Here is a 24414-nt window from a genome sequence, read left to right as displayed (position 1 = left end):
ATTGTTGTGGCTGTTTTATTTCTTCTTTTTTAAATCTCTTGATGTATTAGTTGGGATTATCGAGGCTATGCTGTACTAATATATTAACCCAGAATCTTTGATGGCTTAATGCAGGAGAATTTTATTTCTCAAATAGGTTACATGCTCAAAATGGATTAGCTGAAAGCCCAGATCCACAGTCGCTCAGAGTCTCAGGCTGAAAGAAGCTCTTTGGTATTGTATCTGAAACCACCCGCAAAATTTGTTCCAAGGGAGCTTCCAAATAGGCAAAGAACAAGAGGAGGCATATCAGCTCATAGCAGCAAGAGCTTCCAAGGACATCTATCACCTCTTTTTTTTCTTTTTAAATAATTTTAATTTATTTTTTACTTTATTGTATTTTCCATTATTATTTATCCACCCCATACCATGTTCTGTCTCCACTTCTTACACTGACTAGACACTTAGCATCAGGCTAACTATTAGTATAGCTGGGAAATACATACAAGCTATATTTGGTGAATATTACTACTAACTATTACTACTAACTATTTGGGGAATATTTGGCTATTAACCATGTCTGCAACAACTGACACATGTTTTACTTGATATTCATCTTTTCTTAAATCAGTTTATCAGAAATATTTACAGTTTATGTTTAGATATATAAGCTCTGTGTTGAAGGTAGCCAGACATGTAATATGAAAAATAAAGACATTTATGAGGGAGATACAGGATACAAGAAACATTGTACATAGGACAATGACACTTCAGTCCCCTTCAAAGTAGGCACCTTGGGACCTCACACCCTTCTCCTAGTCACCATCAGCTGTCCCATTGTATTTTCCTGAATCTCATAAATGTAGAAAATCTCTTCCTTTCAAAGGTGATTTTAGTTTTCGAAAAAGCCAGAAATCGCAGGGAGCCAAATCTGGGCTCTAGAGGGGCTGAGCCACGTGGGTGATTTACTGTTTCACCAAAAAACTCTGCACAAGACATGATGCATGAGTGGGTGTTGTTGTGATGAAGCTGTCAGTCACCAGTTGTCCATAGCTGCAGCTTTCCAAATCATCCGAATAGTTCCCATAGAGGAGTGTTGAAGCTAAATGTTTCCGTGCAAAATTTGATATCGATTTGTTGCTCTACTTACTCACTCATTCAGAATGCAATGGCACACAGTACACACAACTCACTCAGTGGCATCTACTGCCCCACTGACTAGCACAGTGAAGTCATCATTGTTTGCACATGTGCATTTCAGTCCACTCCTCTTGGCTGCCAGGTACATCAATAACACAAAAACCGTTCTCAGTATATGAACAATGGCTGGACTTTGTCTGGACAGACCTCGTATTTGTTTAGCCATTATTATTACTTACTTGGCCTTAGATATTTTGTGGTATCCTTCACCATACAGTAAAAATGTACATAAATTTTGAAAAATGTACAAAATTTTGAAAACCAATTATATGTTTTTCATTTTTACCATTAAATCTATTTATAGATATTTTATCATTTGCTATTTATATATTTATTATTTACTAGCATAAAAGGTATTTTATTTCCATTGTTCAATCATAATTGTTAGGAAAACGATACAGTATACTGAATTTTGCATATTAACCTAAACAGTCAACACATTTCCTTATTGATATACTCAGAGTTGCTTCAGTTTTTTAGGTACAAATTCAAGTAATCTACATCTAAAAGTAAGTTTCTCTCTTTTTTAATGCACAAATTATTTTACTTTTAATGTCTTATTGCGATATCTAGAAGAGCACTCTCCAAGAGAACGTTCTGCAACAATGGAAATGTTTTAATTCTTCACCACCAATGGGGTACCTACTACTATGGAACTGACTTTTTCATTTTATTTAATTTTAAATAATTTAAATTTAAAATATCACATATAAACTGAAAACTGCAGAGCAAAAATACAAATAATATTGAAAAATATAATGATAATAAACATCTTCTCCTTTTATTTTTAATTATCTTAACATTTCGCTATTTTATTTGTTCTTTGCTGGGTTTGTGTGTGTAATTATTCTTCATTGTTTTTAAGTAGGTTTCTCTCATTTCTATTCTTTAAATAAAGTTTAGAAATTTAATTCAGATTTCATACAGAGTTTTAGCAAATGCCTTTTGGCAGAATGTTTTCTTTTAATGTGCACATGAAATTACTTCGGATTGGTGCCCTAATTTTGAACAAAACTTCTGTCTAAACCCTTTCTTCTTCTGGTGTTATTCTTTCCACACTATGGGAATCTATTTTTCTAAGTAATATACTATTTAGAAATTTAATGGTCCTAAGTGAATTATTGTAGAGTTTCCTAACATGTTATAATATTAAGGTTATAATAAATGCCCAAAGTGACTTGAGAAATATTCCATTTTTCTATGACCTAGAATACTTCATATTATATAGAGATTTAATGTTTAGATAGAGCTCGGTTACAAAACAATGAAGATCTTGTGGTTCTCGTAATAGGAGATTTCCAAGGATATTTCCAATTGTTTTCTGTAATTATTATTTTGATGGTTTACATTTTGATAGAAAACCATCTATTTCTTCCAAATTTTACAATTTATTGCCACAGTGTTGTTCATAATATATTTTTTTAATTTTTATCATTATTCAATTACAGTGGCATGCCTTTTCTCCCCATCCCTCCACCCCACCCCATGTAATATTTTATAGTTACTTCATTCCTTTGTCTTTTTTTTCTGAAGTTGTATCTATTTTAGCAATGTAAATATTGCATAATTTTGCTCTCCTTTATAGTTTGTTAAGAGTTTATCTAATAGGCATTTTTTCAGGAAGATTGTGACCTATTGGTTTTGACCATATTGTACTGTTTTCTATTTCATCATTTTAATATGTATGGATTTATACTTCTGTTTCTTTTCTTTGGATTTTTTTTTTGCTTTTTCCCTCTAAGTGTTTAATTCATATACTTTATCAGTCTTTCTTACTTTTTCCTTAAATATGCATTAGCTGTATTACATTAGTCTTGTAATAAAATATTCTAAGTTTTTAGTTAAAATATCATTGTGGTTTGATTTTTCTATTTGGTCTAGACACTTGTAAAATACTTTCCCTAATTTTTATGTTATTAAATCTTCACTATGAATCAGTTTTTCTTATTTATTTACAATTTTATAAAAATTTCCATCAGAGAATATGGCTAGTAGAGTTTCTACTTTTGAAAAATTATGGTTTCCTCTTTGTGTCCATATTTAATCAACTTTATAATTATTCCATTTACCAAGACATCTATATTGGTCTGTAGATCCTGACAGACATGGAGTTACCTCACGCATATCTCTCCACCATATGAGTGTAAAATTTTTGGGAACCCTTCAGCGGCCCTAACTTTGATGAATGGGGCATTCAAGGCTGCTTTCAGAAAGAAAGCATGCTGGGAGTCTAGAACCCTACTACTGGGACATTTCAGCTCATTCAGGATTCTTTAAACAGGTGACCTTTGATCACACAGTCCCACACCAGCTTAGTGGATAATTGTCTCAGAACTGTGCTGCAGTCTGAAGCTCTGTCTACCCAGTTCTTCCTACTTTCTATCCTGCCACAGGTGTTAGACCTGCCTCATGGTCTAATTCTTTCCTTGCCCCTCCTTCCCCATTGCACTCATCCTTCACTGGTGTGACCCTCAAAGAATTTTTTACATCCTATTCTTGGAATTTCCTCCTTGGAAGACTCAGACTGACAACCCAGTAGTATACAGAGACTTTGATGTATGACTTAACCTATATGGTGCTTGGTGTACACAGATGCACATACATTATAGACTATTTATTTATGTATTGTTACTATACCTGAAATCTGTCAGATGTTTTCATCAGTAACATAAAGATGCATATGGATTCAGATTACTGGGAGAGAGGGTCTTCTATCTTGGAAGGTAGGAGAAATGAGAAATGAAAAAGGAAATTTAGTAATAACTTAAAAAAAACTGCAAGTCACAGGTAGCAAATTCTTAGGTCTATGCAAGGACAGGAAGAAATAATCTAGGCAAGAGCAAGTTAAAGGCAAAGCTCCATTCAGTGATGTATCAAAGGTATTTCACAAGTGAGCAAGTTACTTAAGCATCTAACCAGGACTACTGAATGTAGCAAGTGTGACATAATCATTCTATTATAGGAAGTATGTGTCCTGTATACATTCATGGTCTGAAAACATGATGAAAAAGAAGATAATCAATTGAATGTGAAGAAAATTGATTTAAAGGCCTAAAATACTAGAACATTAGGCCAGTGATGAAAGATTAAGTAATCTGGATTTATTCTCTCTGCTAAAGATGCTGAACAAGATTGGGTAATGGTTTGAAGTACATTAAAGCTTCTTCCAAATAGAATGGTGACTTTTACTTCTGAAGAGTGTAGAGAGCAAGGCTGAAGGATTTGTGTTATTTTTGAGTACTTTCCTGGCAAAATTGATGAACATAGAATGCATGGATGATAGAAACTGAAGATTTCCCTTTATCCATAGCCATTCTGAAAAGGATAGGTGACTGTGTATTCAAAGTAGGTTAATACATTTGGACCAGTGTTAAGACATAGTGGTGTGAATTACCCAGTTAGAGTCTCCATTAGATGCTGTAGAGCAAATACACAAGTTAACTAACATACAACCCAATAACTCTTTGGTCCTAATGTGGATCTTAGCGGCATGAATCTGATACCAATTTTGGCTCTTGGAGTAACCTGAGGTCTAGATAAGTAAGAAGCCATCATAGGAGATTGGGGCTAGGCATTGGACAAAGTGAACTGAATCATAACCTAACTCCCTAGCAGGTGAGACTGGGTGGTCCCAGGTTCCAGAGGGTGGTCTAAGAAGGCTTCTCGAAGAGTAAAGCCTGAGTTGCGAGGCAAGAGCTGAGGTAGTTTTAATTTTAAGCAGAAAGAAAGTATATAAGAAAAATGGGCATATAAGTCAGTAATGTTTTTTTTTCTTTTGAGAGCTGTAAGATAGCATGCCTAGAATGTAGGGAACAACTGGGCATTATGAAACAATATCTCTAAAGAGAAGAAAATTCTTAGTTTATGAAGTACTCCAAGGAAATACTGGCAATCTATTTTATTCTGAGGGGATTGGGGCTAATATCTTAACAAGGTCAAGGCAGTACAAAGAAACTATATGGGTATAGGCAGTAATCAAATGCATTTTTTCTACAGAACCAGAAAACAATAATAAAATCACTTTAGTCTGTTTCTATTATGCACCAGTATTTCTAAACTTTGCTAGGGATAAAGTACTCCTCCCAGAAAAAAATTTTTGTTGGTCTAATTCTAAACAATTTCAGTAGTTATTGCTGAATTATAATCACACATGTGCCACCATGGCAGACTGTATTTTTAAAAAGAGCTGCAAAGATATTTCTAGTCTCATATGCTCCTCACAATTTGGTCACTCACTCAGAGAGGGAAACTTTTTACCTCTGCTTGCCTTGGTGGGGACTTTGGTGGCTGCTTCATTGAGGACAATGCAGTACGTTTGAGACTTCTGAGGTGAGGTCATAAGTACCTCCTTCTTGTAAAGCTTGCTTTTGCAACTCAGCCACCATTCCTGGGAGGACGGCAAGCAGTCATTGCAGAGGTTCCAAGTTTACATGCCTGAGATACACGATTTCCTCTCAGCTGATTAACCAGCAGATGGGTTTCTTCCTGACTCTAGGCCTCTGAATTTCCTCTTTTTAGAACAATAATATTGGAAAACTTGCCATTATCAATTCTTCCTCTGCCCATGTGAGGTATATATCTTCTCCCAGCCTCTTTCCAGTTTTATAACCCAGGGAAGTTATTCTGAAAGACCTGGGAGCTGTTCCTTTGAAATGTAACCATTAAGAAAACTAGTGTCCTTCAGGACAGCATGGGTGGAACTGGAGAGTGGTTGCTAAGTGAAATAGCCAGGCTGTGAAAGACAAATACCGTATGATCTCACCTATAAGTGGAACCTAATCAACAAAACAAACAAGCAAGCAAAACAGAACCAGAGACATGGAAATAAAGAACAAACTGGCAGTAACCAGAGTGGAGGGGGAGGGCGATAACAGGGTAAAAAGGAGAGGATTCAAGTCAAGGAACATGAATAGAGGACCCATGGACAAAGACAACAGAGAGGGAGAGAGGACTGAATGTGCGAGATAGGGGGTGGGTAGTGCAGGGGAGAGTAATGGGGGAAACTAGGGATAATGTAATTGAACACAATTTAAAAACAATAAAAAAAAAAGAAAATTAGTGTCCCCATTTCCCAGTGTCTATGGGAGGAAGGAGCCTAATTTCCGTAAGTTCACATTAGCCACTAGAGATGGCATAACCCCATTAACCAAACTCTGCCCTAAAGTCCTATAACACTTTCCCACTGGCTCACCCCAGCACTTACAAACTCTGCTGCCTTTTGTATCAGTGGAGTTGCATTCAGTCTCTCTTCCTATTGCAACAGTCTTCACCTGTATTGCAATCTTTTTCAATAAATTCTTCCTTGCCTGTTGAAATTCACCCAATGAAATTTTTCTTTGAGTCACTCTCAGGTGACATCCCAGATTAAAGCAAGCATCAACTGTTCGACAGTTGAGTAAATGAATTTTCAGATTCCAGAACCCAACTTTTCTCCCAGCTGACCCTGCTGATGCCACTTGGAACAGATACAAATTATCTTCACTGAGCCTACCCACGTTATGGAGGTGCAAAGTCCATAAAGTATTGTCATCACTTTAAGCCACTAAGAACTAAGGTAGTTTCTTATTCATCAACAAACAATCAAATAGTAAGATTTAAATTAACACTACTCTTCATCTCACTCATATAAATGTTTGGTGGTTTTGTTTTTTTTTTACATGGAAGTTAATTCTGATAACTTCCAATAACACAGAATACCAGGGTATAACAGTCCACAATCATTCCAACTCATTTTCTATGTTTTGGTCCTCTGACCTCTGGGGAATCACATATGCCTGCATTTAAAGAATAGATTCAAAATAAATCATGATAACACAGTATTATAAGAAAGAAGAAATAGCCTTGACCAATGTGGCCTGGTTGGTTCATGGTCCTCCCCCAAAGTAAAAGGTTGTCCATTCAATTCCCAGTCAGGGCACATGCCTGGGTTGCAGTTTGGTCCCTGGTCAGGGAGGCAACAGTTGGATGTTTCTCTCACACACTGATGTTTCTCTGTCTCTCTTTCTCCCTCCCCTCTCCTCTCTCTAGAAATAAATAAATAAATAAAATCTTTATAAAAAATAAGAAACAGAATGTACATTATTTTAGTTTTATGATTCCACATGAGCAGTTCGAGTTTGTGTGTGTGTCATTAAAATTAAAATTTTAATTAGTTAAACTTAACTAGTTAAACTTAAATTTAACTAGTTAATGTTAAATTAAATTTAACATTCTACTGAAATAGAATATGATGAAACACTCTTTGGCAGTCTCCTTTTCCCCGAAACAAAATAGGATTTTCTGTTGAGAATAAAAAGTAAGTTTTGGAGTAAGGACTTGAGGAATATTATAAATATTTTAACTTGAAGTAGGTATTCAAAAACTTGCCTTTGCCTTTGTCTTGGTTTGAAGAAAAATATAAATTCCTGAATTAATGGTATTCAATTAAAAACACCCCGATTGAGCAGGATGGCAGAATAAGTTAATACAAAACTTTTCTGCTACACAAACCTCAAAATGCTGAAAAAATATGAATTTTAAATAAAATATATTGCTGTGTTCACAGGAAAGAATGATATGACCCCAGGCAGAGAAGGGAGTGTTGTGTAAGGAAAGAAATAAAAACAGTGAGCTGAGCTGGTGGCTGTGGCTAAGCACTGAGTTTCGTTTTACATGCCCACAGGGACAAGAAATAAGTTTCGAGTCTGTGTGAGAAAGGAAGTTAGAACTCAGACACCTGCATAGAACTAAGAATATCCAAAGACTTACACAATTACTTAAAAGGAGAACTAGGGAAATATCCACATCACAAGTAGATCATAAGAATATTTGCGGAGGTTAGATCGAGAAAACAACTTTCTCTCGAAAACTGAAAAGAAATGAGTGTGTGTGCTCCTTGAGTGAGTTTGAGCTCCAATTTGCACAATTCTGATGATTTTGAAATGTCAGTAGGAATAAAAAAGGCTTAAAAATAGATTACATTTCAAAAGCTTAATAATACGTGAAACCATCATCATCATGGAATTTTTGCAGGTTTTGCTCTACCCAGTCGTGCCACTTTCAAAGGAAGTGAGTCAGATCTTTTGGATCATAAATTGTATATTTTACGTAACAATTTTTTAGTAATGGCAGTAAGGTGTGTTGCTCTGATAACCTCAATGCTTTTCACAATTTTATGAAGTGAAATCCCTATTGAAAGGTTGACAAAACATTTCCAGATAGAATGATAGCAGTTATTTAGGATACCTGGCATAAGCAAATGCACAACCTCTCTGAAAAAAAGACAAAATCCAGGACAATTTTCACAAATAGTTTCACTTTAAAGATGAGTACATTACCCATATTGTTAGCATTGCAAGTGATCAACCGCATCCATGGCCAACAGGATGAGTAGAGTCCTACAAACTTCGAAACCCAGAAAAGAAAGACCAGAAAATCTGATTAAAGTTATTGTAGACAGGATAAGAACTTAAAAGCATTAAGCAAAACAAAACACCAACTTATGAGAAAAGGCAGAGTTGAAAGAAAACCAAACAGTACTTCTAAAGTTAAAACATAATCACAGTAATTGAAAACTATAAACACAGACAAACAGCAGAGTAGGCACAGTGAGTATTAGTGCACTGAGTGTGAGAACTTGAGATTTAATGCAGAAGCAATGCGTGTAGATACATTACCTATACTTCCCATTTCGTTGAGAAAATAAAAGCTAAGAGAACTTTATACACACCCACCATAGGTCTACCTGTGTTTGCAACTATCCCACATACTCTCCAGGGCCAGCCACATAAGTTGGGGGGCCCAGCACAAAATGAGATATGGACGACTTTATAGAATTTTAAATGGTGGCAGTAGCAGGACATGAAACTGAGCACAGTGCCGAGAGTGGCTGCACCCGGTCCATACCCATGAAGCCAGCCTTTACCTCACCTTTACTTCGACTTTTAACGAAACAGTTGCCTGTCTCATAGCTAAGGGCAATACAGCCACCAGGCCACTAAATGCCAGCTCCTCCGGGCTATTCAAGCTTATTCTCCCAAAATCAATTTATTAATCCGGTGCAATTCCAGTTAATATTAATTTTTAAGAAATTGCCACACCTATACTAAACTATATAGAAGATAAAGAGGGCAAAAAACAGCAGAAGAACTTTGACATATCTGCACGAGAAGACAAAAAGGAAGATATCAAAGAGAAATATTTAGAAGTAAAATTTGAGAAGAAAGTTTAGAGTAACATATTGGTTGTGTAAATGTTGGTAGACTATTTAAAATAAGATTTGAAAAGCATAAGCCATTAAGGAAATGAGTGCTACATTTCCTTACTTAACTGTTATTACTTCATATGTGACACAAACACTCTAAACAAACTGAAGAGACAAGACAAGTTCAGTGAAGAAGATGATCTCAATCTATAAAACCAATAGAGGATTTTTCCAGAATATGTAAGAAACATCTGTTGTTTAAACAAGAACAAGACAGAGGAAAACATATTTTAAATGGTCAAGGGACATATAACAGACATTCTTCAGAAGAGTAAACTATCAAACATGAACACTGTCTCGTAAGAAATCTGAGAACTATAATCAAATCAACAATAGAACATCCACTCATAAATATCAATTCGGCAGCAATTAAAAATTATATGACAACAGGTGGATGCGTCCTGCACGTTCCCCGACTGTCCGGGGTGGAGCCCACGACCCAGGCCGTGAAGTCGACAAACTTCCCCACCTGGCGGCTCCCTTTACTGAAGTTGAGTAGTGACTTTGTACAGGGAGTCTTGGAAATTCTGAAGTATTTCTACAGATTGAACTCGTGTCAGAATTCACGTGGGAGTAAGGATTTTAATGGGGTTCATCTTTAACGTGAAGCAAGGCCAAAGACAGAACAGCCAAAGTCAGTAATAGCTTTGGGTGCTTTAGTAAAAAACTTATCTTGTCTGTTTGATTATTGGGGGATGTTCACCTCAGGCTCTCTGTGTGTGAGCTTACTCTAGAGGCAGAGCTGCACAGGGAGCACACACATGTAAACACTGCAACATAAATCAGTGAACACATGCAGTGGAGAGAAAGAGACACATTACTGTGTAGATGTGCTTGGAAGCATTATTGCAGGTAAGCAATCTGGGCACCCCCAGGAATAAACTAAGAGGAAGCAGGCAGTGTCTGGCCAATAATGGCGAAGAATAAGCAAAACTATGTCTTCATGGAGGAAGAATTAAATCTCAAATAAGAGAGCCAGAAAGGCATTGAAACAAGAAGCACTATAATTCTGTCTCAGGAAAAGCATGCAGAACTAATAGAGTGTATTTAAATGTTAGATCCAAATCATAGTAACAGGAAACACTTCCACCAAATTGTCATTTCCTCAAATTTTTAAGATCCAAATAATTAACATGCACACATTAATGGTTATTGACGGTTCTATTTCCTTTTTGAAAAAAATAGATCCCAGTTCTTTTTTTTGATATATTTATTGATTATGCTATTACAGTTGTCCCATTTCCACCCCTTCACTCAACTCCATCCTGCCCACCCCCTCCCTTCCATATCTCCCCCCCTATAGTTCATGTCCATAGGTCATATTTATAAGTTCTTTGGCTTCTACATTTCCTACACTATTCTAACCCTACCCCTGTCTATTTTCCACCTATTATTTATGCTATTTATTCTCTGTACCTTTCCTCCCTCTCTCCCCCTCCCAATCCCCTATTGATAACCTTCCATGTGATCTCCATTTCTGTGGTTCTGTTTCTGTTCTAGTTGTTTGCTTAGTTTTCTTTTGTTTTTGTTTTAGGTGTGGTTGTTTATAAATGTGAGTTTGCTGTCATTTTTACTGTTCATATTTTTTTATCTTCTTTTTCTTAGATAAGTCCCTTTAACATTTCATCTAATAATGGCTTAGTGATGATGAACTCCTTGAACTTGACCTTATCTGAGAAGCACTTTATCTGCCCTTCCATTCTAAATGATAGCTTTGCTGGATACAGTAATCTTGGATGTGGGCCCTTGCCTTTCATGACTTGGAATACTTCTTGCCAGCCACTTCTTGCCTGTAAGGTCTCTTTTGAGTAATCAGCTGACAGTCTTATGGGAACCCCTTTGTAGGTAACTGTGTCCTTTTCTCTTGCTGCTTCTAAGATTCTCTCCTTCTCTTTAATCTTGGATAATGTAATGATGATGTGCCTTGGTGTGTTCCTCCTTGAGTCCAGTTCTTTGGGACTCTCTGAGCTTCCTGGACTTCCTGGAAGTCTATTTCCTTTGCCAGACTGGGGAAGTTCTCCTTCATTATTTGTTCAAATAAGTTTTCAATTTTTTGTTCTTCCTCTTCTCCTTCTGGCACCCCTATAATTTGGATGTTGGAATGTTTAAAGATGTCCTGGAGGTTCCTAAGCCTCTCCTCATTTTTCCGAATTCTTGTTTCTTCATTCTTTTCTGGTTGGATGTTTCTTTCTTCCTTCTGGTCCACATCATTGATTTGAGTCCCAGTTTCCTTCGCATCACTATTGGTTCCCTGTACATTTTCCTTTGTTTCTCTTAGCATAGCCTTCATTTTTTCATGTAATTTTCAAACAAATTCAACCAATTCTGTGATCGTCTTAATAACCAGTGTTTTGAACTGTGCATCTGATAGGTTGGCTATCTCTTTGTTGCTTAGTTGTATTTTTTTCTGGAGCTTTGAAGTGTTCTGTCATTTGGGCCTTTTTTTTTTTTTTTTGTCTTGGCACATCTGTTAAAGGACCGGATCCTTAGGTGTTCCCTGGGGTGGGGTAATGCTGGTGGCTGCGCTGTGATCTGTACGTGGGGGAGGGGCTGAGTGGGAGCAGTGGTGCCTGCTCCACTCTCCACCGGATTTCAGTCTTTCACTCCACTACCCACAATCAAATTGGGCCCCTCTGGTGCTGGTTCCCAAGTGGGTGGGCCTATGCACACTCTAGTCCCCTGTGGGTCTCTCCAACGACCTCTCCTTTGAGGCTGGGAGTCTCTCCTACTGCCTCCCCAACCCCCACGGGCGTTTTCAATCAGAGGTCTGAGGCTCCATTTCCCCATGCTTGAGCCCTGGGTTACGTGGTCTGTTTCACTCCCTGCCATTTGTCACAGTTTATCTGTGCGCGAATGTGGGGCCGCAGGGCGCTGCCCGCTGCTCTGCCTGCCCTGTTCTCTGCCACTCTGAGTCCAGCCCTCTCGGTTTATCTGTGCCCGAATGTGGGGCTGCAGGGTCTGCTACTGGTCAGACTGCCTGCCATGGTCGTCCCACACTCTGCCAGTCTCAGTCCAGCCACAGCTACGCGAGTCCTCTCCACCCTGGTGCCCATCTCCGCTCCTCCTACTGGTCTGGATATATGTTTCTTTTTTATCCACTTGGTGTCGGACTTCCTTGCCGTTGGATTTTCTGTCGGTTCTGGTTGTGGGAGGAGGCGCAGTGTGTCTACCTACCCCGCCATCTTGGTTCTCTCTAGATCCCTGTTCTTTTACTGGAGCAGAAATTTACAAATCTTCTTAAATTACTCAGGGATTTGGGAGCCTCCAGAGCCTCTCGGAGGATGTGGCCTTTCCTTTTGCTCTCCTCTTCCCACGTCATTTTCACTTAAAAAAAATAATTTACAGTTCCCAATAGAAGGATTCCTGTTAGAAATCCTCAGCAAGTGAATTTGTCCTGGGAATCTTCATGCTTTACCAGTATGTATGCATTTCTCTAAACAAACTTCACTTGTAATAAAGGGGAAAAATATTTCTCACTCTAAAATTCTTAGAAGTTGAATTTTTGTGGAAAGCACCATCTCACGGTTTCTATTCCTCACATCAGTAAGAGCCACACAAAGTGTGTAAGTGTCCAAATAGGTCATCTAGAGCTCCAAAAGCCAGGACTAAGAGGATACACAGAATGCCCTATATTGAAATCTAAAAGGGTTGGACCATTCTGAGCTTTAAGGACATTTATGGATACTGTTACAGAACAGAAAGGGGGTGGTTCACAATATACTATTACAAAAAGGATCCCCCCTTTCTCTCCGGGGGGGTCCCCCACACACACCTACTAGGTATGCAATGACCGCCGCCACAGAAAAGATGTCTCTTAATGCTAGAGACTGGTGAAAAGGAAAGAAATTATTTATTCAGAAGTTATATAGACTTAGAGTAGTGACTTAATGTCTTCATTAAAATACTAAAGTCCTCTAGAACACCCACAGATGCACACAGTCCTTCCTTCTCCCTCTGCCCAATCTGGGGTTCCGTATCTCAGGAAAAGTAGTAGAAGTCTGTGATTCAGGCTCCCGGCACCATCAGCAATGTTGCCGTAGGGTGTTCCCAATCTGCCAAAGCTGTGTGGTTCTCTCCCCCTATTCCACCAAAGCCACGTGGTCCTCTCCCTTCTCCTCTAAAACCGCGTGGTCCTCTCTCTGTATGGCTGCCACACCTGGGTTTAAATCCCAGCGCCAGTGTTCTCTGCAGCCCCATTTTCCACTCCTCCTACAATCAGTTACACCTGCCAGCAAATCCCTATTTAGGGCCCCCCTCTTGGCTGCACCCTGTCTCAATACTGCAAGGGGGGAGCATATCTCAACAGTGGGGTATTTGGGCAATGAATTGCCACATTAATGGTACAACTGCCAAATCCTCAGATTTAGAGGCTGTGATGAAAAACCGAATCAGGGGCAATTTTCAATGTTCACAGCATCTGTGACCAGACAGGTGCAGCACTCGGAGCCACGCTCTGGATGCAGCTTTAGTCAATCTTCTCGCAGCCAGACTGTCAAGACGGCAGACTCGTTAGCAATTTACTGAAAATCCTGCAAGACTTCCCTGTAAAAACAAACGACTTCCACATAATTGTCTGTCTGAAAGAACATGTGCAAGAAACTAGATCTAAATTAAATTTATTAATAGGAGAGCTCGGTGGTGCTTAATTCCAGAGACCAGATCTCTGATTGCCAGGGCTTGCTGAAAAGTAAACAGAGACAGTAGGGATGTCGTTAAAGATGACATTTACCAGGCCCGAAGTTCTATGAATTCTTTACCTGTCTTTGAGAAACGGGAAGAATTGAAAACCATCAACATAATTGGACTTCTTAAAAGTTGGATTGTGTGAGCGAAGGGTGTTTATGAGAAGTGGATGACTCCGGATCTTATCATCCAAGAGGCCAGCACAGATTAGTCAGTATGTTCCTTGAGGGACTAGGATGCTGACGTCTTTTCCTGATCCCCCATCAGGACGTGACTGAGCAAACAAGGAAGTCATTTCATGAGCGCAGCAGTACAACAAAATATTCTGTACTTAAAGGCCACGGGCAGGCAGATGTTGACAAAGAAATCTCTTCTAAAACTGTGTTCAGAGAGATTGCTGTCCGCTGCATGTATAAATAGGAGCAGAGGGCCGGTCACCTCTGTATCCGCTGGCAGCAGCAGCAAAAGAAGCCACAGCTTCAGGTGCAGCCAGAGGGACTTCAGAGCAGAGAAGGCGCTGCCCACTCGCTCCCTCAGAGGCCGCCTTCACCTGGGCCCTCTCTTCCCTTCCTCTCCTCCTTCGACTTTCTCTCTCTTCCTTAACCACGTGACTTCTGTCTCCTGGTGGACTTAGGCCACTTTGTCCTCCAGACCCACTTTAGCTTGTCGTCTCCTCGTTCTTCCTTCTGCATCTCTCTCCTCACCCCGTTCTCTCAGTGTCACGCTCCCTTCTAGTTCTGCGTTTCTGCAAACTTTTGTCTAGAAAACCCGCCTCAGCACCCAAGTCCTCCAGCTCCTCCTGCTGCTCCTGTCCGTTCCTGCGGCTTCTCCTCAGACACTAGGACCAGACGGCGATTCCTTTTGGGTTGTGATTGCAACACAGAAACTTGGAGGAACCCTTTGATCGCAGTCCCACTCTCGTAGCAAAGCCTGTGCTAGCGGCCAAGGACCATGTGCAGCAGAGCAAGGCTGGCTCTGCTGGTCTGCGGGATCCTAATGCGCAGCGGCTCCCACTGCTCCCCTGTCAGCGCCGGGCCCCAGGTCCCCGGGATCGGGTCGGAGAATGGCACGCGTGACCAAGCGTGCGACGGGGATGGAAACCAGCTGCAGAACTTCAATGACTCGGAGCCGCTGGGTGTAGAGAGCCCAACCTCTGTGCCTGAGGAAGCCAAAGTGCTCAACCACACAAAGGCCCAGGCAGTAGAGAGCAGCCCAACCTCTGCGCCCGGGGAAGACGAAGTGCTCAACGACCTGGACAAGATAAGAGAAGTCATTTATGGGATCCTTAGTAAGGCCTTCCGCAAACTGTTGGAAGAGCTGTCCGGCGAGAAATTACAGCAGAAGCTCGTGGCCAAGGGCGAGGGTGGGATTGCAGGCGGCAACTCCGAGGACGACTCAGATCGGCTCTCCAAGCGCCACGTTGACGGTATCTTCACGGATGCCTACAGCCGCCACCTGCAAAAACAGGCTGCCAGGAAGTACTTGAATTCAGTCCTAGGACAGCCTAAAAAGAACGGTATAAAAACGCCGAATAGCATTTTGTAGCGATAAGTTACCAGCTACCCTGTATATATAGCCCTGACTCAATGAAAAGTCGTTTTTCCCAGCAAACTGATCAGTCATCGCTCACAGGTTCTATCCACACATGTATTTATGTATGAAGTGAAGCCATTAAATTAATATTTTCGTAATAATATTGTTTTTCTTTTTACAAAGCACTAGAGAATGCACAGGTAAACTTTGTGGGCCATTTATGGATATATTTAAGAATATGGATATATTTAAGAATATATCCATATATATATATTTAAGAATATACGTAAGTATGATAGAGAGCAGTTCATACAAAGGGTGCACAAGGATTGAAAATTTACCTGAGCTGTTTATGTATTTATATAGATACAAAAATAGACAACCATTATCTTGAATATTACTATTTTTGTAAACTGGAATTAAAAGGATAGTATTTTACCCACGACAGGCCTAAAGCTATTAATACTGACCATTTGCTATTGTACATAAACACTGATGCCCTGCTCCAGGGAGACGTTGAGGTAATGATTTGGAAGAATTGCTATAGTGAGTCTTTTCACAGTGAGTCTCTGGGGCAGGCTGCTTCAGTCCCATCCCAACTCAGCTAGGCACTGTCCCCCTTGCTGAGTGACAATTCTAATACTTCTGCTTTCTTTGATTCTACCTTTGTATGTATTTGTCTCTCTTCAGACTCTTAGCCCAGAAGGAAATTCTCCCAGCAGCTCCATCTAAATTGTGCTCCTCCCCAGAGTTCATACCATTCCCTGGGGCAAGAGTTGGGAGATTGTATAGACAAGGGAGACTTGGGTAGGAAGCTCTCTTTTCTGTACTTCCAGGAATCCCAGTATCCCAAGGTTAGGACAGTTGGAACAAAGTGAAAGAAATCCAGGTGTACTGGATGAGGCAGAGCATAATGCAATAGGAGGAGGACCCCAGAGAGGGACTGTTTTGGGGCTGCCCCAGCTCTGGGATGCTGGGGTTTAGCTGAGTCCCCACCTTAGGTCTCCAGCCTGACTGACTGAGTGCTGGGTGTTGGAAATGGATGCAAAGTACAATGTGTTTTTCTCCATGTTGTCCGTGCTTCTCATCCTGTCCAATGGCCAGGGCCCTCCCCTTTGAGTCCTGCTCTGTAGGAGCCACCCTTTCCTTTTGTGGTTTTCCTGAAGACTCCTCCTTCCTCCCTCTTCACTGTTTAAGTTTGTTTACCATTTTCCATTCACTTCTCTTAAACTTGTGAATGTGTCTTTTTTGTTGTTTGGTGCAAGCAATTATTGTAAAGTTTAGGAAACTCTATGTAGTTATCACTAAGGAATTATGCACTAAATATGAATCTTTTGTTCCTCGTTTATTGAGTTTGTAGGTAAAATGTGTGTTTCTACATTATGGCTTATTGCTTAGTAAAATGTATTTCATAAAACTTACCTTTGTCATATCAAAAAAAAATCATGCCAACACTTTTCGGCAAGGATGTGAGGAGATAATGAAGAGCTGTGGTGAGACTGCTTTGTAGCGCAGTTCAGCAATACCTTGTGTATTTACAAAACCGCTGCTTGTTGTAGAACTCAGCAACTCCATTCACGTATTGCTCCTGAAGACACACTTACCTGTAGAAAAGCTGCCATGTGTGAGAATGTTCACTGAAACAAAAACAAGTGCAAACTCCTAATCAAACTCAGTGCTCCTCAGTAGAGAAGTAGAAAAATTCATTGCAGGTTTTAACAAATGGAATCCTATACCATAGCTACAGTAATGGAAGTAAGACCACACATCTATGTAAACATATATATATTTTTGAAGCATAATGATGGAGTGTGAAAAAAGAAAATTACAAAAGAGTAGAGTATAATATTATTTACTCACATTTTCTAAAAAAACAGTTGTATAAATTATGTGTTGAAATATCACATATAACAATTATACAACATCATGAGTAGGAAAGTTTCATCTTAATTTATGGATACTGACAACTTCTAAAGCGGAGGAGAGACTGTGGGATGGATTGGAGTTCAGGTGGTTTCAGACACAGTGAAATGAATGTGGGGCCCTATCAGTTGTGAGTGGTAAATGCTGTGCACAAAACACGCCTGGAACACATTCTCAGGGGAAATGATTCAAGATGGAAAAGAGCACTCTAATCCGTGTGCTGGAAGGGAATGTTCACACGGAAGATTATTTTTATGCCGAGTGACAGGTAGTTTTGAGAGCCTAAAATATCGTGCATTACTCAGTTGTCCATTTTTTGTGGAAGGTGCACTCTGTGACATGAAAGTAAACACAAAAAATCTACGTGGATCTTGTCATTTATGCATTTCATTACTTAAAATTTTGTGTGAGGATGAAAACTCATACCGTCTCTCTGCTTTCATTGTTTAGACTGACTTTGATTATAATGAAGGTCACCTGGATTCTGAATGACTTCCACATCAAAAGAGAACAACATGGCTGTTATCAAAGAAGTAGAAATATATTCTTCTTAGTTCAGGTGGGTTTTTGGCAGGCACCCCGCTTTCTAAGCTGTCTTGTGAATCACTGATATGTGGATCTGACACAGTCCTAATAGAGCTCAGAAAAAAATCATGCCATGAAAATACCCTTTCCTGAACTGGTTTTGCTGTTAATGGGACTGAATTGGCAAGTACAGTACTTTTAATTAACCTTGCTCTTCTGTGCGTGCACAGTGGACAGCAGCTGTTCGTCACTGTTTCCATGGACCTGCAGAGGATGGGGTTTTGTGGCTGCTTATTACATGCTACGTTACCAATTAGTCAAGCTCATTCTCCTTACTGGCTAGAATACCACTCTAACCTGATACAACACTCTGTTTAAATGTATATGTCCTTGTTTCTTGCTTCTTTCAATTCTACTTATTAAATGTTGAGGATACTATTGGCTGCGCTGACATTTCCTATTTTTCTTCTGCTTCCTTTTGTTGGTAAACATTTTCCCCATGGCCAGACCTTATCTCCAAGTCTTCCAATAAGTCCATCTGCAGATGTGACTACATACTACATATGAAGGAAAACAGGAATGTTTATCTGGTTCGTTAACTGCTAATGTCAGAATAGTTGCATGTAATAGGTTGTCAATATTGGGTGAATGATAATTCAGAAAACTCTTTGCCTGTATTATAGTAAAGTGGGAAGGATCAAGGCTTTATGAAGACTGTGTGTTCAATGTTAAAAGTTATTAAGTTTGCAAATTTATATCCTACTTAGACGAATATACTTCATAAGGTTAAAATTGTATGAGACATAGTGAAGCCATAATACAATGTGTCATTGTAAAGCCACTGTAAAGGCTGAAAGTTGAGAACCTACCAAAGCATACCAATTGAATTTTTATTGTGCATATTTGGGTATTTGCTTCCTTAGCCAGTAATTCTTGGGTGAATAATGAACTAAATACATACATAATTCATAATGATTTATATATTTACCTCCTGCCATCGGTCTTTCTTGATTTCATTTCAGCAAATTAATAATACTAATGAATAAAATCAATACCTAACAATTATGTTATAAACAAGATTGTCACATAATTTTGTTCCAGCTCAAGTGTATGCAATTTAAAATATTTTATCCAAAATATAAATTAAATATTAACATTTTAAAAGCTCATGGTTTCAAGAAGCCCTTTCTCCTAATTATTCTGAATATTTAGGAATACTCATAATCACTTCTTCTTTTTTTTTTTTTTTTTTTTTTTTCCCCCCCTGGTCTCCTCCTCTTTTTTTTTTTTTTTTTTTTTTAATTTTATTTTTTAATATATTTATTGATTATGCTATTACAGTTGTCCCATTCCCCCCCCACTCCACTCCATCCTGCCCACCCCCCTCCCTCCCACATTCCCCCCCTATAGTTCATGTCCATAGGTCATACTTATAAGTTCTTTGGCTTCTACATTTCCTACACTATTTTTACCCTCCCCCTGTCTATTTTCCACCTATCATCTATGCTACTTATTCTCTGTACCTTTCCCCCCCTCTCCCCCTCCCACTCCCCTATTGGCAACCCTCATGTTCTAGTTGTTTGCCTAGTTTGCTCTCGTTTTTGTTTTAGGTGTGGTCGTTAATAACTGTGGGTTTGCTGTCATTTTTACTGTTCCTATTTTTGATCTTCTTTTTCTTAGGTAACTCCCTTTAACATTTCATATAATAAGGGCTTGGTGATGATGAGCTTCTTTAACTTGACCTTATCTGAGAAGCACTTTATCTTCCCTTCCATTCTAAATGATAGCTTTGCTGGATACAGTAATCTTGGATGTAGGTCCTTGCGTTTAATCTTGGGTAATGTAATGATGATGTGCCTTGGTGTGTTCCTCCTTGGGTCCAGCTTCTTTGGGACTCTCTGAGCTTCCTGGACTTCCCGGAAGTCTATTTCCTTTGCCAGATTAGGGAAGTTCTCCTTCATTATTTGTTCAATTAAGTTTTCAATTTTTTGTTCTTCCTCTTCTCCTTCTGGCACCCCTATAATTCGGATGTTGGAATGTTTCAAGGCGTCCGGGAGGTTCCTAAGCCTCTCATTTTTCCAAGTTCTTGTTTCTTCATTCTTTTCTGGTTGGATGTTCCTTTCTTCCTTCTGGTCCATACCATTGATTTGAGTCCCAGTTTCCTTCTCATCACTATTGGTTCCCTGTACATTTTCCTTTGTTTCTCTTAGCATAGGCTTCATTTTTTCATCTGTTTTTCGAATAGATTCAACCAAGTCTGTGAGCATATTGATAACCAGTGCTTTGAACTGTGCATCCGATAGGTTGGCTATCTCTTCGTCGCTTAGTTGTATTTTTTCAGGAGCTTTGAAGTGTTCTGTCATTTGGGCCATTTTTTTTTTGTCTGTCTTGGCGCCTCTGTTACTTTAAGGGGCGGAGCCTTAGGTGTTCACCGGGGCGGGGTAACGCTGGTCACTGTGCTGTGACGCTGTACGTGGGGGCGGGGCCGAGTGGGAGCAATGGCGCCCGCCTCACTCTCCTCCGGCTTTCAATCTTTCACTCCGCTACCCACAATCAAACTGGGCCACTCTGGTGCTGGTTCCCGAGTAAGTGGGCCTGTGCACACTCTAGGCCCCTGTGGGTGTCTCCAACAACCTCTCCTGTGAGGCTGGGAGTCTCTCCTGCTGCCGCCCCAACCCCCACGGGCGTTTTCAATCAGAGGTTTGAGGCTTTATTTCCCCGAGCTGGAGCCCTGGATTGCGCAGTCTGCTTCGCTCCCCACAGTTCGCCCGGTTTATCTCTGTTCGAATGTGGGGTCGCAGGGTGCTACCCCCTGCTCAGCCTGCCCCGTTCTCCGCCACTCTGAGTCCGGCCCTCACGGTTTATCTGTGCCAATGTGGGGCCGCAGGGTCTGCTAGTGCTCAGACTGCCTGCGCCATTTGTCCCACACTCCGCCAGTCTCAGTCCCGCCACAGCCACGCGAGTCCTCTCCACCCCGGTGCCCGTCTCCGCCCCTCCTACCAGTCTGGATGAATGTTTATTTTCTATTTCCTTGGTGTTGGTCCCCCTTGCTGTTCGATTCTCTGTCAGTTCTGGTTGTGCGAGGAGGCGCAGTGTGTCTACCTACGCCGCCATCTTGGTTCTCTCATAATCACTTCTTAAAATATAAATGAAAAGTACACATTTTTAATGAATATCAAAATTTAAAATAAAAAATTTACATGACTGAAATTTCAACATAATTTTGTAAACTCTGACTCTTATTAAATGTTTTAAGAAAAATAAAACTGTCGAGTATTTCTGCTGTTCAATGTCCATCTAGCTGCATATGCAAAGAATTATTCTTACACTTTGCATGTTATATATAGACTTACCTATCACAAATTTCAGTTACACAAATGGTTTAATGTACCAAGACATTCCTGACACTCCTTGTACAACTGTTGGAAATACCTTATTAATCTGCATCTTCCTCCACAAAGAGCAATTGAAGTTAAATTAGAAGCCAGAAAATGCATAATCACCAGTATTGGGAAAATAATAATTAGCATTTTAAAACCTATTCTATTACTGCTACCTGAGAGAACGAATTGGACAAGGTAATTATTTTCATTTTGCTCCTTAGCTGAGCGCTTCTGCCACTCAAATTCTCTCTGTGCACAGAAGCAGAAAAATGGGGTAGCTTGTGATGGAGAAGCCAGCAGACAACACCTTGATCCAGTGATCGAAATTAATACCCCTCATCAGAAATGAGGCAAACCAAAATCATGAGCCCCTTGATGGAATGAACTGGGAACAAAACAGCCTGACACTAGACCAGCCCAAGAAAACATACGCAACCTACATTAATTGTAAGGGAAGATCAGGGACACCTAAACTGAGGACCTTCAAAACTTGCCTGTCCTCTTCAAAATTGTCAATAAAAGGAAGCCATATTAAGAAAATAAGTTATTATAGGAACTACTATAAAGGACACATGGACAAAATCAAGGGGGAGGGTGGAGGTAGGGGGAAGGAGGAAGGTTCAGCTGGGGTTGGGGTGGAGGGATGGGGAGAAAAGGCACACAACTGTAATTGAATAACAATACAAAATTAAAATAAAAAAATTAACAAAAAATATAAGTTATATCTCTGAGTGGTAATATGGAATAAACTGTAAAATATATGTTTTAAATTTTTATAAAGATAAAGAACAGTAGTTCAACTAAAAACAATAATCATATATATAATTCCTAGAATGACAAGAAATAGTTCAAGGTGGCCCCCTCCGGAGTGGAATCAGGTGGAGAGGAAAAGATGTTTCTTTCTCTTGTCCCACTTTTCTGTGCTGTATGATTGATTTTTAAATTTCACAACTATTTAATTTAAACTTTTAAAATATAGAATATTTTTGAATTCCTCTGAATATTGTAAACTTTGTTTTTTAGGCTCATGGAATTAAATATACTGTTAGCCAAAAATAGTTACTCTTTTTAGTGTAAGTAATAACAGGTGGATGGTAGGCCATGACACCCGAGTTCTCATTCTGTCTTCTCATTAACCAGCCAGAGCTGTTTGCACAAGACACTTTGATTCTCTGGGGCTTTATTATTCATCTTTGCAGGTGAGATTTCTTGTAACCCTACCATTAAATACTCGTAAAACATAAATAAAGATTATATAACATGTTGTCAAGAGAGGGCAGTAGTTAGTCAGAAATATTGTCATGTCCCCTGAGCAAGAAAAAGAATCATTTTTAATAGAATTTGAAGGAAGACATCACTGCTGTTTCCTTGCTCTTCCTGACAATTTTGACTACATTTAAATTTTATTCCACTCAAACATGCACTTCAGCCAACCAGATACTTTTTACTCCAGTCCTTTGTGTTAGAAAGATGAAACACGATAAAAAGAAGGGAGGATATGTAGTGAATTTTGTGATGATGGACCTCGTCAATGGGAATCAGGATGCCCTTTCCACTCTACCTTCTAATTGCTGGAAAGTTTACAGATGCTGGATTAGTGCAGATTTGAGTTTTACACCGTGCACTGGTATTTACTGTCTGTAAGTGCTAACTTCTGCCCTACTGAATTAAGCTTTCCAATGGTCAGATTTGTTCTACTTTAAAGTAGTGACAATAGCTACTTTAGATTATTGTTTAAGGATTAAAGTAATTATTTCTAAAAGAAATAACAGAATAGTGGTGGGGGAACTAAAAAGATGAATACTTTTCCTCCCACCTTCCAAGTTCATCTAGATTCACAGGAGAATGCCAAGTTCTTAATCCATGTGCATGGAGAACTTGCATAGGCATGAAAGTTCCAACGGCAGTGAGGCAACATGAAATATATGACATTTTTGGACAAAGGATAAAAGGGGAACAGGGTATTAGATTTCAGAAGTGAGAAGGGCTGAATTACAGGGATTGAGGAAGAGCAGGAGAGACATGGCAGGAAAACTCTAGGCAGCACAGACACAATGGGACACGAAGGTATCTAGCCAATGGGCTTTGAGTCTCCCTGCCAGCAGGAAGACTTTTAGGTGATTAAGCAGAGGCTCCTTTCTAAAGCAAGAATCTGTGTTCAAATCTCCAGGGCATGAAAGGGGTGATGGTCAAAGGCTCCTTCAGTCTTGCTTCTTAATAAGGGAAACTGAGACAAGATCATTAACCATGACCAAGCAATTAATAGCCTCCTGATAAATCACAACATCTTACCTTTCTTAACCAAGGACACTAAGGAGCAGAGGGTTTATACCTCTGCTCCCCAACCCAACAGTGAGCAGCTTAAATCACCCCAGTCAAGGGGAAAAAATAACAAAGACCCAGTTGGTGCAATTAGTGTCAGCCAAACCTCAGAGCAGATGAAGTCAGGGGAATAAATAACAAAAGCCATTCAGAGCCCAATAAGCACAAGATAAAAGTAAAACAGTTAAGTTGATCAGAGAATAAACTTGCATTCCCTTATCTGCTCATTTTGATGTTTCAACATATTAAAAGACACCTGGAAAGCTACTGAAAATTCTTTTAAGACCCTCCCCTGAGATCTCCCCTAAAGCTTTAGAAGAGAGATAAGAGTCCTCATGAAAGAAGACCAAACACATACTCTCCTTGTAGCATGCCTGTGCTCCTCTTTTTCTCAGGCTTTTACTTTTACTCTCTCCTAAATTCTAAGGGTCCACACAAGACTTGCAATGAGAGGAGCTGCGGGCAGCAGCAGCTCATCCCTGGCTAACTCCCTGAACCTGTCTCTAAGGACTCTCCTTTTGCCTCCTGTTGGGAACTGTGGTGCCTGGTTTCAGAAGCTTTAATCCCCAGTGGCTAAGGCTGAGTAAAAAACCTTGGGACCATAAGGCCCTTAGGAGACAAAGC

General features: G+C 39.7%; 2 protein-coding genes across 6 annotated transcripts in view; both read left to right on the top strand.

Moving 5' to 3' along the window:
- Window positions 1-24414, top strand: part of LOC128780253 (tissue factor pathway inhibitor) — a 320921-nt gene that overhangs the window by 120477 nt on the left and 176030 nt on the right. The gene's annotated exons all lie outside the window — the stretch shown is intronic.
- LOC112310320 (pituitary adenylate cyclase-activating polypeptide) lies at window positions 14483-19252 on the top strand. The gene is made up of 2 exons (XM_053918857.2): window positions 14483-15620; window positions 18011-19252. Exons 1-2 carry the CDS (start codon window positions 15056-15058, stop codon window positions 18013-18015), a joined length of 570 nt encoding a protein of 189 aa, XP_053774832.1. The 5' UTR covers window positions 14483-15055; the 3' UTR covers window positions 18016-19252.

Source organism: Desmodus rotundus, chromosome 2, assembly GCF_022682495.2.
Source record: "Desmodus rotundus isolate HL8 chromosome 2, HLdesRot8A.1, whole genome shotgun sequence".
NCBI lineage: Eukaryota > Metazoa > Chordata > Mammalia > Chiroptera > Phyllostomidae > Desmodus > Desmodus rotundus.
The sequence above is the reverse complement of the archived record's forward strand: the minus strand, read 5'-3'. Positions and strand labels throughout refer to the sequence as shown.